The sequence below is a fragment of the Lycorma delicatula genome, chromosome 2, assembly GCF_047948215.1.
Source record: "Lycorma delicatula isolate Av1 chromosome 2, ASM4794821v1, whole genome shotgun sequence".
Lineage (NCBI taxonomy): Eukaryota > Metazoa > Arthropoda > Insecta > Hemiptera > Fulgoridae > Lycorma > Lycorma delicatula.
In genome coordinates, this window is record NC_134456.1 from 83,016,421 (window position 1) to 83,035,498 (window position 19,078).

The 19,078-nt window shown below is 35.5% G+C and overlaps 1 protein-coding gene across 6 annotated transcripts in view; it reads left to right on the forward strand.

The window, feature by feature from the left end:
• Positions 1 to 19,078, forward strand: part of LOC142318947 (uncharacterized) — an 848,641-nt gene that overhangs the window by 782,840 nt on the left and 46,723 nt on the right. For all 6 annotated transcript variants that reach the window (XM_075355629.1, XM_075355630.1, XM_075355633.1 and 3 more), the window contains 3 exons: positions 4,687 to 4,808; positions 7,305 to 7,423; positions 15,933 to 16,059. In XM_075355629.1, coding sequence (XP_075211744.1) covers positions 4,687 to 4,808; positions 7,305 to 7,423; positions 15,933 to 16,059 — 368 coding nt within the window. The remainder of the gene's footprint in view (positions 1 to 4,686; positions 4,809 to 7,304; positions 7,424 to 15,932; positions 16,060 to 19,078) is intronic.

Below are 19,078 nucleotides of genomic sequence, written 5' to 3' on the forward strand. Positions count from 1 at the left end.
GATAGCCCTTGTATTTAACATTATTGACCCTTTTTGTTATAGAATACCTATGAGAGGTTTAAAGTATAGGTAAAAGAGCAAATAATTTAGAAGTCCTTCTCCAGTTATTTTATTGTGCACCTGAAACTATTCTAGAAAGTGTTTTGCTTGACAAGATATTGGTGTTAATACAAAGACTGACTACAAATCTTTCTTACAGCTGTGGCTGGTTGTATCAGATAAATTGGTGAACTATCAGAATCTTGTATCAAGATTCTGTATACCTAATAGTATAGTATACCTAATTAGTATATCTAATAGTAGCATTATTAGATTGTTATAATATGGGAAGTTAAAATCTTTAAATGTAGAATTGTGGTTATGTTAAATAATAAGTAGTTTTATGGCAGAAAATAAAAAGATAAAATTTTCAGCAGATTTGATTTGATTTGATTACATTCTTCTGACCAGCTGCGGTCTCTGAAGTCATTAAATAAGTTATTTTTTGAAAGAACACTTCTAAATGGAAAAAATATAAATATGAATGAACTTGGGCTTGTATCTGAAATATTTAAGTTTAATTTACAAGTTCTGTTCAGAAAATAACTGAATGATTTTAATTATGTGTCAACGGGAGATTTTTAGTGATTTGCGGTTGACAGCATTGTGTTCCACATAACCTCCTCGACCAGGAAGGCCTTCGACTTCAACTGATGTCACCCACGTTCAGAAAATCAATGATCTGGTACGTGCAAATCCGCCGATTGACTGTCAGAGAACTTCCAGAAGAATTTAGCATCTTGATTGGATCATACCATGACATTTTGACTAAAAAATTTAACACGCATCGAGTTGCAGCAAAGTTTGTTTGTTTGATGATCAGTTAGCAGAAAGAACATCTAGTGGACGTTTGTCAGTAACTCTTGAACAAGCTGATGATGAAACATTCATCCAGAGTTCACCAGAGTTGTGGCGAAACAACTCATGGTTCCTTCATCAGACGATGCAACCCTCACACTCAACTTTGTCAATTCGTCAGATTTATGGCAAAAATCAGATGGCTATCCTCTCTCAGCCTTCCTATTCCCCAGACCTGGCTCCTTGTGATATTTTCTCATTTCCTATATTAAAATCAATGATGAAAGGACGCAGTTTTGAGACAATTGATGACATTAAAGCAAATTCATCACGGATCTTAAAGGCCATTTCAAATGAAGCTATCCAGGACTGCTTCGTGAAGTGAAAACACTACTGGGAAAAGTATGTGAATAGGGGAGGGTAGTACTTTGAAGGGGACAAGGACCAATAATCTGTAAAAATAATAATAAAGATAAAAAAAAATCAAGTTTAGTTATTTTCTGAACAGACCTCGTATGTATCCTTTTTTACATCTAATCTTGTGTATTTCATCCATTATCTTTTTTTCAATTTAATTTTACTTTAGACCTACAGCTAAAGAAATCTTTACATTTTCTATATACAGTAATCACTCGATATAACATTTATTTAAACTTAGCCTTATTAATAAAAGTATTCTAAAGTAATTTTTTTTAACATTGATGAGAAATTACCTAAAAATAATTCAGAAAGAGGTCTGATCATTTGTTGTGGAGAAAGGGAACAAGTTACTCTTACTTTATTGGGAATACAGTTTCCTCCTGTTAACCATGCACTGTACATTACAGGTTATAAACTGCTGTTGCCCAATGATTAGAGAGTAGCAACAGGCATTAAATTATTCATGATTGCTTTATGATTCTTGAACTTGTTATTTTGAACTTACGTTTAAAAATTACATTTAATATTGTAAGTTTATTGTTACTTTGAATTTATTAAAAATTAATAATTAAATTTTTTTGTGAAGTGGATAATTTCTATACTATATCTTAATATTTTATTTTATGTGTATTTTAAGTTAATTTTAATTATGCATACAGTATATACATATTTACTCTTTCATTGAGTAACTTGGAAAAAGAAAGTGCACGTGCACGCTTGTATATTTTAATGCCGATTAATTCATGTAATAAGCTTGAAGCTTAAGAATTGGACGAAATTTTTTTTGTATATGGAAAAAAGTGTCAATCCTGATCATCTCTCAAACCCAGAATCCCCAATATAGCACTCTGGGCCCCAGGGTGATGCCAGACCCCTGATAAAAATATCCTGTGTATGTTGTTTTTTCTGTCTCATATAAACAATAATACTGTAATAAATTACAGTGCATAGATGTATATTTTCAGATTTTGTATGATTCTGAAAAATAAAAAAATCTTCTAAAACAACTAATACACCAAGTATTACAGAAAAGTATACTCTTACGGCCAGGTTATAGCATAATCTCTGCAATTGTTATGTATAATTGATTACCAGTTAATCATTATCTTGTGTAGATCGTAATAGTACATTGATCACTATGGTGCGAAAGATTTAATTGTATTTTTATTTATAAATATCATTTAATAGTAATGGCTTGTTTTAAATTAGTGTTCATTTTTCCATACTCTGCTTATCAAGATGAACATTTTTTTTTAATTTTGAAAAATAATGACTCCTAAATCATTATTCCTAATAATAATTAAAAACCCAGCTAATACTGGAAATCTGTTGATACAAAAGTGTCCAGATTTAATAAGTGCATTGTGCAAATATTATTATTTATTAAGGCAAATAATAGGATGTATGTTAAGATTAAAAAATATTAAAATAAGGGGTAGTATATTTCTTAGTTTTTTAGTAATGAAGTTGAGATTGCATAGATAGTAGAAAAGTGATTGAGAGTAAAATCAATTTTACTTTCAGTTTTTTGATGAGACATTCTCAATTTTTTTATCCTCATTATTACTCTGTTAGTTGGTATATTATGATTTGTGGTTAAGTTAATAGATTTTAAACTCATTTAAAGAGATGGAAATATAAGTTCAAGTTCCCAGTCTACCTAATTTTTATGTTTTTGTGGTGTTTGCTAGTTTGACTCTTGTTGCTGCTCAAATTTTCCTAGATTTGTTTATAAATTCAACAATATTAAAAACATAAAATAGATCTGATAGTAAAGTACTTTTAATTTTAATTACATAGTTTGAATATTATCATGAAAATAGATACCAAAGTAAGAGAAACAAAAAAAGATGTTCAAATTTGTCAGGCCCCTTTTGGGTCCACAGACCCCTGAGTTCCGGTACTATGATTGTGGGCATATTCCCTATATAGAAGAGACCTTATTAGAATCTGGATGAAAGACTGAATTACTGGTACTACTGTAGAAATCCACCAGGTTGGTCTAGTGGTGAACTTGTCATCGCAAATCAGCTGATTTCAAAGTCGAGAGTTCTAAAGTTTAAATCCTTGTAAAGACAGTTACTTTTATACAGACTTGAATATGAGATCTGTGTTATCACGGATAACTGTGTTCTTTGGTGGTTGGGATCTCAATTAACCACACATCTCAGGAACGATTGACCTCAGACTACCACTTCATTTACATTCATACATAATCTGTAGTAATACCTTATGGTGGTTCCGGAGGCTAAACAGAAAAAGAAGAACTGCTATAGAAGTGTATTGATTGGTGATTGGTAGATTTCGTGTTAGCCTACAATCTCTTAACTTTTTTTTATAAATTACATATGAAATATTAGTTTAATAATAATATTAAAATAAATTAAAAGATGCAGATATTTTTTGAGTATATATACTCAGATAATTTTCTGAGTATTTAATTTTATTAATTGTTTTCTGCGATTATAATCTATTTTAAAGTACTGATCAAGTTGAGATTTATTAAACTCAGGAGTTTGATTTTGTAGCAAAATGACAGTGGTACCAGTTAGTTAATCACGTTATTAATTGCAGATGAAAAATTGGTACTCAAATTTTTATTTTTTTTCAAGGATTAATATATGAATATAAAATACTCACATATTAATCTTCTTCATTTTGATGATACCAACTTGGTTGCAGATTCTCGAACAAATATCTTGAGGGAAATTTATGTATGCTTTAAAACTGACCTTTAATGAGTTGTTTTTATTGGTATATTACTGTTATGTAAGATGTATGTGGAAAGGTCAAACTTCTTTACAATTTCAGTTGTGTTGATCTTGGTAGATAGCGAAAATACTGCATTGTTTTTGTTTTGTGAAAACTGGTTAAATAGAATATGTTGTTCACAAATTTTATAAACTTTAAAATATAAAAGTACAAATTGGGAATATTGTAGAAAGCATGATTTTTATATATTGTGACCAATTTTTACCTCTGTAAACATGTTCATTCAATATTTCTACTTGTGACGAATTAGATGATATATTGAATAACTGAAAATTGTTAATCAGAACCTTATTGTGCATTAATAAAATTCATATTAACAGTAAAAGTAAAAAAAATTTAAGATAATTGTAGTTGATGTGCTACATAATATTAAGCCTCATTTCGAAAAAAAAAAATAATTTTGAGGTTAATGTTTTTTGAGTTAATTAATGAATTAAATTTTACTGATGCATGACATAAATAATACTGTAATATTTTATGATTTGTAAAATATGTAATATTTTGCATTACTTAGTAATGCTGAGAGATAATGATATGGTATTATTTATTTCTAGTGTTCTGTATGTGTACGTATTGATGTTTGTGATTGGAGGATTTAAATTTGATTGTGTAATAAGTAGTTTAGTTGTTTAATGTTTGATTATTTTTTTGTTTCAGCACACCGATGATGGATCTCCTTGTCCAGGTGACAACAGCCAACAAGATTTCTCCAGCAGGTCATATGATACAAGCACTAGGTGAACGTGGGGTCATGCCCTACAAACCAAGTACTCCTATCGGTATGAATAGCATTTCTATACTTATTTGTTAATTATTTCTCTCTCTCTCTCTCTTGGTGAATTTGTGTGCATGTGTGTGTGTACATATGCAAGTGTACTCATTTTTACATACACAAATACAATCTAACATAATGTACCTATATACATGTTTTCATGTTAGTTTATTTATATATATTATGAAATTATATACTGCTGCGGTGGTGACAGGTTTTGTAGATTGTAGAATTACATATATAGTGATAGTGGTTTCTATTGAGAACCCACTAACTAAACATATTGATGTTGTATATTAATATTGAGTGTACAATATTAATTGCAGTTGTAGTTAGTAGCCAGGGACTAATTAAAATGTTTGAAGTTAAGTTTGAGAAGTGGAAATTAAGCTTGATAATGCGCAAACCTATATTTATATAATGACAAACCTATATATTTTCTATATAATGGATGTAAGTTAAAATCAGACAATGTTTTGAGTTTACTTCCACATGGATTATCTTACTATTATTATGAAAAGGTATTTTTAGTTCTCATTGCCAATATAGTATTATATATTTATATTGTGGATTCATACTGGATTCTATTGTGACCTGGAAGACCTCAATACCACAAAATGAATACCAACATCACTCGAAAAAAATAACACTTTCACTCTGCATAATGGTAGTACACTGAAGACTGGTAAAATGAGTGGACTATTAGAAATAACTGGTTTTCATTGTATGCCGTAGTATTATCTTGATATGGCTACCCAGCCAATTCCATTGATCAGATCTGAGCGTCATTACCACCTACATTCCATCTTTATATGCACTTATTCATAGATGTATAAATAAATAGTTAGAATACTGGGTTAATTGATGGACTGTGTATTAAATGAGAATTAAGGATGAGAATGATTTGTTTTATAATTACCAAACACACAGTGTATTTAGTAAGTAATAAGGTATATTCTTTTACTACAAAAGATTAGTGTAAAATTATATTTTATTTTAAATCCAATTATTTGGATAGTAGACTATTCATGGTTAAATTCATTATTACATCATAATTAATTCAGCAACTTTGCAACTAACTCCTGAAGATTATGTTTATTATAATTAGTACATTACCTAGATTTTTGTCCTAAAATATGTTTAATTTATGATTGAGGAGTTACATATCGTATTGGAGCTGTTAATAATGGATTGTAGATGGTATTATTAGAATAATTTGCTAGTTAACTTTAACGTAAAGACCACCTAACTCTCTTAAAATAAAAATATAATAGAAAAGATGTTTCTTAAATAGGCATGGATATCTAAACAATCCCAGCCTATTGCTATACTTATGAGAATTTTAATTATCATTTGGACGACAAGGAGGGCTCTGATTTTTACTATATTGAGTGCTTTTACTAGAGCCCTGAATGTGCGACAATTATTGAAAAAGGACTGATTAGATTTGAATATCAAATAGTTATTTTACTTTTGATATAAATTGAATGGAATCTGGGTTTTTTACTTGGTTGTGGAGTAGAAAACATTTTGATAAAAATCAGTTGGAATCTTGCTATACTTATTTTTTTATTTATTGAAAAAGATCCTGTGATTGTAGCTATCATTTTTTTTTTATCAATGTTAGATAGTAGAATAATTCATGAAAAAGGAGATAGTATTAGGATTAAATTGAGGGAAAAAATTATAGTTGTAAGATTTTAAAATTAAAAATGTTTAAATTGTATTTAATAAGGAAGATAATAGTTTTTTCTCTCAAGCGGTATTTGGATATAGGTAAATAAACAAATAAATGAAAATTAGTGAAATTTTATTACAAAATTCCTTTCTTCTTAGCAGGTTCCTGAAACTATTTTCCACAAAACATAAACTTTTGTAAATAATTTTCAAAATTTGGGAAAGGGGGTCAAAATTTATTAACTTTCATAACTCGTTATTGTAATAAACTCGTTTTTATAATAAATGCTATTTAAAATTGTGTTTTTGTTTGTATTTAATATTACAATTTTTTTGGTGGCTTTTTATTTTTATGTATTTTACTTTTATGTAGTGTTTCTGTGGACAGAGGCCAATTTTCTAGATTGACGATTGTAACTTTGAAGATAGACTTTATAAATATTTTTTCCCAGGTGTAAACAACCTCAATTCCAAATTTAAAATGAAGTTTTAACGAACAATATTGAAAAATTTAGAAGTCTTTATTTCTAATCATTACATTTTTATTATAATATTATCTTTACTATTTCGATTTATTTATTTTCAATTTACATCTTCTGTTACTTTCTTTCTTAATCCCTTTAAGTTTTGGTGAGTTAACTGTTATGTATTAAGAAGCTAATACAAAACGTGAGCATTTGTGTTTTATTTAAAACCTTATTTTTAGTAATGAAAATATTATTTTTATTACTCTTATTTTCAACTGGCAACCCTCAAATAAAAATAATATTTTATATAAGTATTTAAAGAATTTTTCACTTATTTATTTTTCTTTTTGTATTTTTAGGTGCGCTTGATACATGGACGATACATATTGTTCCAAAAAATCAAAGTGGACAGACAGCAAATAGGAAAGCTCCACTTAAGCCTGTTAATCAGCCTTTTGAGCAAACATTTAGATTGCAGGTAAATCTTCAATAAGTTATGATATATTTATAGTATAAAATTAATTAAATCAGACAATGCCAGTATGTCAGTTTTGTTATCATTCATTTTATGTTGTGATTTGGTTGAAATTTTTGTTTTTTACTGAAGTTTAGGATTAAAATGTTAGGGATGTAGGATGTAGGATGTAGAGGGTATACTGAAATGAAACGACTAGCACTAGATAGGGAATCTTGGAGAGCTGCATCAAACCAGTCAAATGACCGAAGACAAAAAAAAAAGGATTAAAATATTTTTTAATAAAAGCTGATTATCATAACGTTGAAGACAACATTTTGTGAAAGTTAGCAATCTAAAATTATTTTTAGTCACTGAAGAAAATATTAGTGATGCCTATTAGAGTTAATATTCTTTAACAGTATTTTGTGATCAAGTAATGATATTTTTGTTATAAAATACATTGAAATCTGATCCTTATCAAAGATAACTGTAAGTTAAGAATCTGTTATCTGTTGATTTGGAACTGCTCACGGATTATGTGCTTATTATGAACCAGTTGTTCAAATGGAGCTCATGAAATCCTGGTTGTGTGCTGAAAAGGGCTTTCTGTGTATTTATAAATTATCTGTTCTAAAATTACTTTGTAAACACAATGCATGAAATATTAAAAATAACTGTATCATGAAGATTTTTTTTAAGAATGTGAACGTATTATGATATAATTTTATTATTGTATTATTATTTATTGCATTATGAATCTTCTGCTGTGTTGAAGAGATACATACAAAAGTTATTTATAAATTAGTCTCCGGTAAAGTATTAAAAAGAAAAGAAAATAAATTGAAAATTTAGTATATTCAGAAGTTACATACATATTTATTTACTTCTCAATATAATCCCCGACCTAAATTTAAGCACGTATCATAACATCAGCTTGTTATTCCTTCTTCAAAGAACACCATTGCCAAAGCACCCATCCATTTGTTGACTCCATTCATGAGTATATCATTGCTTTTTAAGTGTTGGGTAGCTAGTGAATTCTTCAGTTTTGTGAGTCGATGAAAATCAGGGCTGCAAGGAATATAAATATATAATAATAGTGGTAGCAGTTTGCATTAACAAACAAAAAAGATCCCCTTCCTCTTTATTTACTCTTCCCATTTATTTTTTTGTATCACTCTCCTGGACTTTGTCAGTCAGAATAAACTTCGGTTATTGTCATACTTGGCTTCTTAGTCTGCCAATCCTTTATGCTCCATAAACATGGTAGCGATCACTTTTTTGCTCGTATTGGTTTATTAACATTTTTGGGCTTGTTTGGATTATTCCTTTATCTAAATATTGATGAAGTATGTCTTGTCCCAGTAACAATATCATCAAGAAATTCATTTTATTCTTGTATTGCTGAAGAAAAGTCAATGCCACTCCCATTCTTTTTGTTTTGTGGGCGTTTGTAAGTTGTTTTAGTATCCATCACGTACGTTACTTATAAAAACCCATTCTGCCTGTAATAATTATCTAAAGAGTGCAGCTTGAAATTTGTGGAAAGTTTCACCAAGTATACTACTCAACCGGTACAGAATGTGAAACTACTCAAGTGACTGAATGTATGTGTGACAATATTTAAGCTTAATGTCTACTGTGCATATGCTATACTTGTATGGATACTGGTTTGTTTTTGATGCAGGTCTCCAGTCAGGACTGGAGGTTAATTTATAAATAGTATATGTATAACTGATTTCACAGGTAAGGTAAACATTAATTTATTGCTTTTTATAATCTGTCCAATTCTTTCTTATGACTTTGTTGTTGCATGTAAAGTAGCCAAAATACAAATTAATAGCCTGTAGTGAACAGTGAAGTTATTACTAATAAGTATCACCTTCAGTCTACTGGGATTGGTATGCTAATAAACAACAATATATCAGATTCCATGAAGAAGTAACAACTTTTCTTAATTTTCCTAATAAGCCTGAATTGAATCTTCTTATTTTTAAGAATGGCTATACTGTTTTTTAAGAATTATTTGCAAATCACCTTCAGTCATTACAAGACAACTGTCACTTAACAAACATACATCATAGAATTACAGGTTATGTTGTTTTTTTTTAACTTTTTCTCTTCAGATTCTTTTTTTTTTGTTTTGAACATTGAGTTGTTATTGACAAACAACTTATTTTTCCATACTCACATTATGTTTGAAATACTACGAATAACAGTAATACGGGCTGATTCAAAGAAACGGGAAATTTCACAAATTAAATAACGTTAATGAAAAATTTTATTTAGAAAATGAATTTTATTTCATGTAATTGTACAAATGTTGCCATATTAGGATACATACATTTTAGTTTATTTTTTAAAGATGACATCTTGCAGGTGACCTCCTCTTCTACGTAAACACTCACGAAGTCTCTTCGTTAAATTGTTCATGGTTTGACGTAACATCTCAACTGGAATTTCCGCAATTGCTTCTCGGATCTTTGCCTTTAGTTCTTCCGTTGTAGCAAGTCTACTGTGGAACACTTTGCTTTTAAGGTGACCCCACAAAAAGTAATAGCAAGCTGAGAGATCAGGCGATCTGGAAGGCCATCTAATGTCACCATTTCGTGAAATGACACGTTGTCCAAACAATCGGCGTACAGCTGCCATCGATATTCGTGCAGTATGTGACGTTGCTCCGTCTTGTTGAAACCAGGCTGTGTTAAGAATCGGTGGAAATCTCTTTTGTTGTTCCACAACAAAGGTTTCAAGCACGGCTACGTAACGAGCCTACGTCACTGTAATCGCAAGACCGTTGTCATCCTCAAAAAATAAGAGCCTATAACACCGTAAGATGACATAGCACACCACAAGGTCACTTTCTGGCTGTGCAACGGACGCTGGTGTAGCTGCGTAGGATTTTCTTGTGCCCGGTATCTGAAATTTTGCTTGTTAACAAATCCACTGAGGTGGAAATGCGCTTCGTCTGACATCCACAGTTCGTGAACAAACTCTTCGTTATCATTTATCTTCTGAAATATTACATTACAGAATTGTGTTCGCACAACTGCATCGTTCGGTTTCAGTTCCTGGACGATCTGCAATTTGTACGGATGGTATTGCAAGATCTTCACTAACATTCTTCGAACACTTGAACTATGAAATTGTAAAGATGCTGAGAGACGACGGATTGACCGATGTGGACTTCGTGTGACACCATCTTGTAAAGCTTGAACATTCTGTGGTGTACGGACGGTTCGCTCACGGTCTGGAGGTTTCTTTTTCATTGCCGAACCAGTTTCCTCAAAATTAGATATCCATGCTTTAATTGCATGTACTGATGGAACACGGTCGTGCCGTCCCAGATTAAAATGACGGCGAAATTCTGTACGCGCTCCCTCCACAGTCATTGTTTTTGTAAAACGCTTTGATAGCAAATGCACGTTGCGCACCACTCCAAGGATCCATGACAACTAAATGGCAGGTTAGGTTAGGAATGGAATGGAATGCAAAGTTGGCAGGAGTCTATTACTCCCTACTTTATCGCAGAACCTGGACAGAGTCCCTTGCTGCTGGATCATTCTAATCGGGCTTGTTTTTAAAAGGGTTATTTTTTAATCTCGGATCTAATTTTTCAAGTTTTGTCTATTATTATTTTAGTGAATTTAAGACGGATTTAATTGCATTCCAATCCGTTGTTAAACCAGCGTTATCGAACCCATTTCATGGGCCGACCGCGGAAGGCTAGGCTTATAAAGCCTGTCCTCCCGACGTAATTCCCCTTCAGACCGTCCACTGAAGTCCTTTCGGTGCTAACTCTTTAATAGGCTAGCAGGAATACGCCACAACGGGGCACTAGCTATAAGGAGGGAGCAATGCGTCCCCTTTTCCGGAGGAGTCGCAATTGCTGGGATATTTTGTCTTACTGTAAGTTTTTTTAAATTTAGACCGCGTTTTTGTTTTATGCGCGACTTACCGTGTTTGACGTCTTCAAACTATATAACTCGCGAAAACTTTTCACTCGCGACCCCGGAAACGCGTCTGACGCACTATTCCGTTTATGGCTCATGCGATATGGAGGCCCCTAAGCCTGGTTTGTCGATTTTCGGCTACCGCACCGCACCATCACGGTGGTTCGTCCAGTACGGCGTGAGGCCGCTTCCTTACAACTGTCGGAGTTGAGTCCTCTCGGCAGATGTCCCGAAGATGACTGTGTTCGGACACAGCCGCTCTCCCGAACAGTCTGCGCGCCTGCGCCACCCCCACCTCGGACACGGATTGAAATCTCGCATCAGATCGGAGAGTGGCGTTCCTGACGAACCACGGAGCTCCAAAGATCGTCCGCAACGCGATGTTTTGGACGGCCTCGATCTTCTTTTGAAGCGAGGAGCTCAACACTGCCCCCCATGCCGGGTAAGCATATGTTAGAATCGGCAGTACGTACAGCCGAAAAATGAGGAGCTTAGTTGCCAGTGGGTACGGGCTGGCACTGTTCAGCACTGGGTATAGCGAGGCTCTGGCGGCCTTAGCCCTCCGGGTCGCATAATTTACATGTTCGCCGAAGGTAAGCCGCCTGTCCAACACCACCCCCAAGTACTTAACTGTTTTCTCAAAAGGGATTTTCTCCCCTGAGATTTCCAGCTCTCTGGTCGGTTTTCGTGTCTTGCATGTGAACATCACGGCCACCGATTTTTCACCGTTGACCCTGATTCTCCACATGTCGAGCCACGGTTCCACTAAGTCCAGCTGCCTTTGGAGCCTCCGGACCGCGTAATCCACATTTGCGGATTCGTAGAAATATGCCGTGTCGTCTGCGTAAAGGGCCGTTTTGACCCCTTCCGACAGCGGCATATCGTTCACGTACAAAGTGTACAAGAACGGGGAAAGTACTGCTCCTTGGGGAACCCCAGCGGCTATTTCTCTGGTGGAGGAAATCGTTTCCCCTACGCGCACGACAAAATGTCGGTCTAGCAGATATGACCGCATCAGTCTGACATAGCGGTAGGGGATCGCCGATCGCGCTAGCTTATAAAGCAGCCCGCTATGCCAAACTTTGTCAAAGGCCTTGGCCACATCCAGAAAAACGGCTGCAGTCACCCGTTTCCTGTTCAGGCCTCCGACAAGGTCGTCTATTATTTTTACCAGTTGGAGGGTGGTTGAGTGACCCTCCCTGAACCCAAATTGCTCGGGTCGCACTTCTCCCTCCATGTATCGCCTCAGTTTTTCGAGGAAAATTCTCTCGAACAACTTAGACAATACCGGTAACAGGGAGATTGGCCTATAATTCCGTGGGAAAAGTAAACTTTTCCCCGGTTTGGGTAAACATACGACTTTGGCCGTTTTCCAACAATTCGGGAAATATCCAACGTACAAAATGGACGTGAATATCACCGAAATTGCTGTAATCACGGAGGCCGGTATGTTCCGGAATGCACGGGCGCTGATCCCGTCGACACCCGGGGCCTTGTCGGGGCTTGTGGCCTTAATGGCTGCGGAAACTTCCGCTTCAGTGACTTGGTCAATCTCTAGAGGGGCGTCCTCCACCTGTGAGAAATAATCTACAAGAAAGGATTCCACCTCGGTTGTGTGCTCGTCGTTCGGGGAGGGAGGGGGGTTTGGAGTGAACTGCTCCTCCAAGGTATCGGCGAACACCTCGGCCCTCTCCGCCTCCGAGTATGCAAGAAAACCTCGCTGCCCCACAACCGGATGGCGAGGCTTCTTCCCTTCTCGCAGTCTCCTGTTCAACCTGAACACCGAGGAGATGTCGTCAGAGACCGAGGCGAGGTATTCGTTCCACGAATCCTCTCGATGGCTTGTCAGCAGTTGTTTTACCCTGTCCGTTTGATTATAAAAGGCCCGCTTATCAGCGGGGGACAGGGTGATTCGATATCTCCTCCTCAGTCGTCGTTTCTCCGTTATGGCTTCGGAGATATGAGGAGGGAGGTCGTTTCGAACAACTGCTCGAGTTTTGGCTGATGAGCTGCCTGCCAGGGCCTCGGTCATTGACGACGTGACGCGCCCGACAGTGTCGTCGATTTCCTCCGGGGTGTTCAGGAGCTCAGGATTTACCGGCCTGTACTCCCGCTGGAGGGTCTCGTAGAACCTTTTCCAGTTGACTGACCTTCGGGGTATAGGCGGGGGATCTCGGCCACCCCCTGCCTGACCTAGTTCCAACAGGACAGGGGAATGGTCCGAGCTGAGGTCTTCTATCGTTTCAATCATGAATGGGAGGGTACCCCCCTTCATGACTGCGATATCCAGCACGTCAGGCCTAGATCTGCCTGAGCGATGCACGAACGTGGGCACCTCAGGGCCTACGACGACCAAGCGGCGGGCTCTCGCCCTTTCGTACAGCAATCTGCCATTCGGATTTGTCAGAATGCTGTTCCATGACACGTGTTTGGCATTGAGGTCGCCCATGAGTATCATGGGCCCATCCCAATTTTCCAGCACGGCATCCAGATCTGCGCCGGTTACCGCGTCGTTCGGCTTGCTATAAGCCGAAACCAGCCGATACACCGTACCCAGATGCTCCACATGCACACACGTTTGCTCCATCACGTTTGTATGAAGAAAAACGTGCGTATGCATGTGGCGTCTGTGGACTAAAACCGCAGTTCCACCAGAGGTGCGAGATCCGGGTCGAACTGGCCTATCCGTCCTATATGTAAAATAGTTCCGAAGGGTCAGTTGCTTGCTTGGGTTCAAGCACGTCTCAGACAACAGTATCACGTCTATCAGTAGATCCTCGGCCAGACGGCATAGTTCCTCCGTCCGGCCTACTACTGAGTTGGCGTTCCACTGCAAGAGTCTGAGGGTGGGCCTAACCATACCTGGACAGTACAGCCATGAGGCACTCTATTAAGGACTGAATACAGTCCTTGAGAGATTTTGCCTGGAGCAGGCGTGGCAAAACCATCATGATATCTGGCAGGATATCCTTCACTGTCATCTGCGACAGGAAGTCCATGCCAGTGGTCTCCAACGGGGTAGCCGGTTTCGGATTGCCGCTGGAGGTGCCTTTTGGCGCGGCCGCCCTTTTGGTGGGGCGCGGGGCCACAGGGGCCGCGGTGTTTTTAACAGCCTGCTTGGCCTTCCCAGCCGGAGCAGGCTTTGCCTTTCCCGTCGAGGAAGGCTTGGCCTTCTTCGCCGGGGCCGGCTTTGTCGCCGCCTTTTGTTTCACCACCTTCTTGGTGGTCGCCGCCGGTTTTGGCTTGGCGGGTGTTGGGGAGGGTACCTCCCCTTTTTTCACTACCGCCTTGGCCACAGGTGCCGGCACCTCCGGTTTGGGGGCTGATTTTCCCCCACCGGCAACACGGGCCCAGCTGCGGCCGTCAACAGTCTCGGGCTTTTTAATGCCCTTGACTTTATTGACTTGCTCCTTATAATAGGGGCAACCCCGGTAATTAGCCGGATGAGGCCCCTTGCAGTTAACGCATGAGGCTGGTTCCTCACGCGGCTTAACGCATGTGGCAGTGTCGTGGTCCCCACCACACTTGACACATTGCTGGGCCCTCTGGCAGTAATTGGACGAGTGTCCAAATTTCTGGCATCTGTGGCACTGGGGTGTACCCCACACAGTATTTTTTACCTTGCAGTAAAAAATACTGCCAAGGTCATAAATGGTCCGGGCCGAAGGGGTCCTCTTAAGGGCCACTAGGCAGGTCGGGGTTTCCCGACCGTCCCTTGTGAGGAGCGTTAGGTTAGAGAGGCTGGCGCCACTTATAAAGTGGTACCGATCGCCCACGGCTACCAACACAACTTTCAAAATTTCCCGTTTCTTTGAATCACTCTGTATAATGTCATCATTGCTTAAAAAAAAAAATTGGAACTAAAATGAAGTGCATAGTGGACAATGAAGTAAAATTACTTATGTTCTGATCTGAACTGAGCTTGCAGCTAATCTGTGGATGAATACTTAAAGTCTGAAACCAAGTGTAGATGCTTAATGTTTGTGATGTAAAAATAATATGGATTGCAGTTCACAGTTGATCCATCTCAAGTTGTTTTATTGAAGTGAAGCATAGGTATGCCTGTAACATTTGACTCGTTAATCTTTTTTTTTGGTGTTCATTTTATCAATAATAGTAATTTTTTTCTATGTAAAGTTAATCAGTTTTAAATTACTTAGTAGTTATTATATCAATACATACTTGGTTTTTCTGTTGAAGGTTTTACAACTAGAATGTCTGACAGAACAGCATTTGTAAAATTATAGGATGTGAAGTTGGATAGGATGCTAACTATGAAGAATAGTTATAATAATTTTAGTAAGACTTACAGTTTCTGTAAATCACCAAAGTTAATGAATTTGGATGCAGTTTCTATGCATAATATTATGGAAGTAGATATCGCTATCATGTAAATAATATAGTTGTTTGATTGTTTTGTATGAGATAACTAATGCAGCTTTTCCTGATTTAATCCAGCTTTGTTTGTTTAGTGATGTAACTTGTTAATCTGTGGATGTGTAATGAAATGTAGATAAATGTACACATAACTTTACACTATCCTAACAATGAAACAATTAATTTTGTTTATTTTACAGGTTCACTTACCTCGAAATCAGCTTTATGTAACGAGGATTAGCCCAAAGACTAAACTTTCTGATATCTTGACCCAGGTATGCAGCGAGAAAAATCTTGATTCATCAAAGTATTCATTACGACACCCAGGTAAAATTGTACTATTAAGTATTTAACTGTAACAAAATAATTATTATATTTAACTGGTATTATTTTTAACTAATATCCCAGGATTTAGATAAACTAAAGTTATAGTACTTATTCAAGTTTTGCATGTTACTGTTTAATCGTTCAAAATTTCTATTTAGCTAATTTATTTTATTTACCTCTTTTATTAATAATAATTGTTGTAACATTAGTTCACGCGCATGTAGTAGTAGTAGTAGTAGTGAACAAATCAATCTGAACAAAGGGAATTTTTGTTCTGTTGTAGGGAATTTTCATTCTGTGACAGACTGCTTGCTGTTTGGTGTTTCAGGTTATGTTGTTAGTTATACAAACTGAATTAGTGGTTTTTGTGCTTTTATAATTCATTGTCAATTAGTTTTTGGTGACCTTGTGTTTCTGTTATAAGTTTGTTATTCATTTTTAGTTAATACAATGGATTTAACCCCATGAAAGCGAACAGAAATTGTTGCTCTGTCCCAACTCACATAAATGACTGAAAGACAGATTGCCAGTGAGTGTAGTGTGAAAGTAGATACTGTAAATGAAATTGTGAAAAGCTTTAGGAAAATTGGTTTCATCTCTCCAAAGAGAAAAGGAAAATGTAGACGGAGAAAGAAAACCACGCTTACACAAGATCAATTTCTAAAAAGAAAAAACAAAATTAATCCACGATTTTCAGCTGTTGACCTTAATAGGGACTTGAGAGCCAGTGGGACTAATGTTTCTGATATGACAGTTCGTAGAAGATTGTTGACATTGTGAAGGATTGCTTGGAAACCTAAAAAGAAGCAGTTAGTGACACAAGTTATGAAGACAAAAAGACTTCAATGGGCAAAGGAACTTAAAAAATGAAATATTGTGATGGGGAAAAAAGTTATTTTTCAGATGAGACTCATTTCTTTGTCCAAGGGGAGAGAGTAAGCCTATATTCATAAGTCAGCGAATGAGAAGACTACAATGCCGGCACACCTGCAACAAGCTCTCAAACACCCAGCCAAAAACATGTTTTGGGGATGTTTTAGACTTGAAGGGCTAGGAGCACTTATGCCTGTGGATGGGATGATGAAATTGGACTAATACATTAACAGATGCCAAAGAAAAGTAGTCCCACTTATGTAGAAGAGCCCAGAACTCATTTTCCAACAGGATCTTGCATCATGTCACACGTCAAAGAAAGCAAGAGTTCAAAAACCAAAAGCATTGAGTGTTCTCATGGCCAGGGAACTCCCACGACCTGAATCCCAGGACTTAGGAAAATGAATTGTAGCACAAAAACTGACCTTATTAGTTCAGTGATACAGGTTTGGTTTCAAAATGAAGAAATCGAAATCATTGTTCTACGTTAGTGGAATCAATGCCAAAGATGATTAATAATCAAAAACAAAGGAGGACACATAAACTATTAAATTTGAGTAAGTTTGACTATAAACAAATTTTCTTTTAAAAATAGAATCTTCTGTTAAAAATACTGTGTTCACATTAATTTGTTTGCCACTGTATGTATGTATGTATGTATGCATATTTATACAATTAATTAATTCTGTCATCACCATTATCATTACTTTACTTTTTTTTTATATTTGCATTTCTGTTTAGTCTGAATTTGTGATAAGAATATGCTAATTAAAAGCTAGATAGATATTTATTGATTGATGAACAGTTATGTAATTAAATATCAAAAGACAGTAACAATAAATATTATTAAAAAAAATTTTTTTTTTTATTATTTAACATTACATAAAGAGATTTTTACTTTATGAGAACTTAATCATTATTATTTATTTTTAACAGTACTTAAAGAAAATTTTAAAACTATTGTTTTTTTTTTTTACTGGATTAGTTTTGTAAAGAAATTTTTTTATTTTTGTTGAATGTTAAATTATTAATTGATATTTGTTTAATTTTTTTTTTTAATTAATTTGTTGCTGATAATTTAAATTGCCTTATTAAGTAAAAAAATCTTATCTGCCTTCACACTTGAGCCTTGTAATCAACATGCTTTGCACATTCTTATTATTTTATTTATTCATACGTGTAATTTGTCAGCAGTGTATATGAATAGTGTAAAATGTGAAAAGGGTAAATATGTGGTAAATAAGTGTTGTAAGAGTATTTTTAGACTGCTGTTTAATAATATTTATTAAAAAATAATATATGAAAATAATTTTTCATGAAGTAAGTTGATTTATTAAGGTAGTACATTCATTTAATTGACATTAATGAAGAAATGAATTAATTACTCCAAAACAAAATTATAATTATAAATTAAAATTATAACTTTCCCTACAGTGTGTTTAGAAAAGTACACTTATTCCTTAAAATAAGAAAAAATATGCCATTATTAATTTATGTTTGTAGATCATATCAACAATCTTTTTGTCACTCGGCCCTAATTATTTTCATTGAGCTCTTGGTTAGGAAAAATGTGGGCATAATTTTTTTGTTTTTGTTTTATACTTTAAGGAGTACACCTTTTACCTTATTTTATTTTATCTTCATATTGGTGGATAATACCTATATATCTACATATATTTAGAGTTTTACAGCTTTTATGACCATCTTTTGAGATGAGCCCTCCACCATCATGTGGTTTTATCATGTGCCTCAGCCATTTTTTGGTTTTTCATGGCTTCTTGCATGCCTTCATTCCAAATTCTCCTTGGCTCCCCTTTAAGTCTTCAATTTTTGACTGCCACTTCCAACCCCACTTCAGCAATCTTCCAAACTCCATTTTACATGACAACTTACAGATATCTAATCTGTTAAATCTCATGAGTTCTATATTCTTGTTTCTTCAAATGATTCAATAAAATGAGTTGTCAGCAACTTCTACAGTACATAATTTCTGTGTGACCAATCACATTTTTGTTCCATTTATCCATTGAGTATTACTTCAGTCCCTTATGTTGTGCCTCTTTCCATGAGTGACTTGCATGTATACTGTGTTTAGTACTCTTAGATAAGTTCCTGTTTCATAATAATAAGTGAGTTAATTACAGTT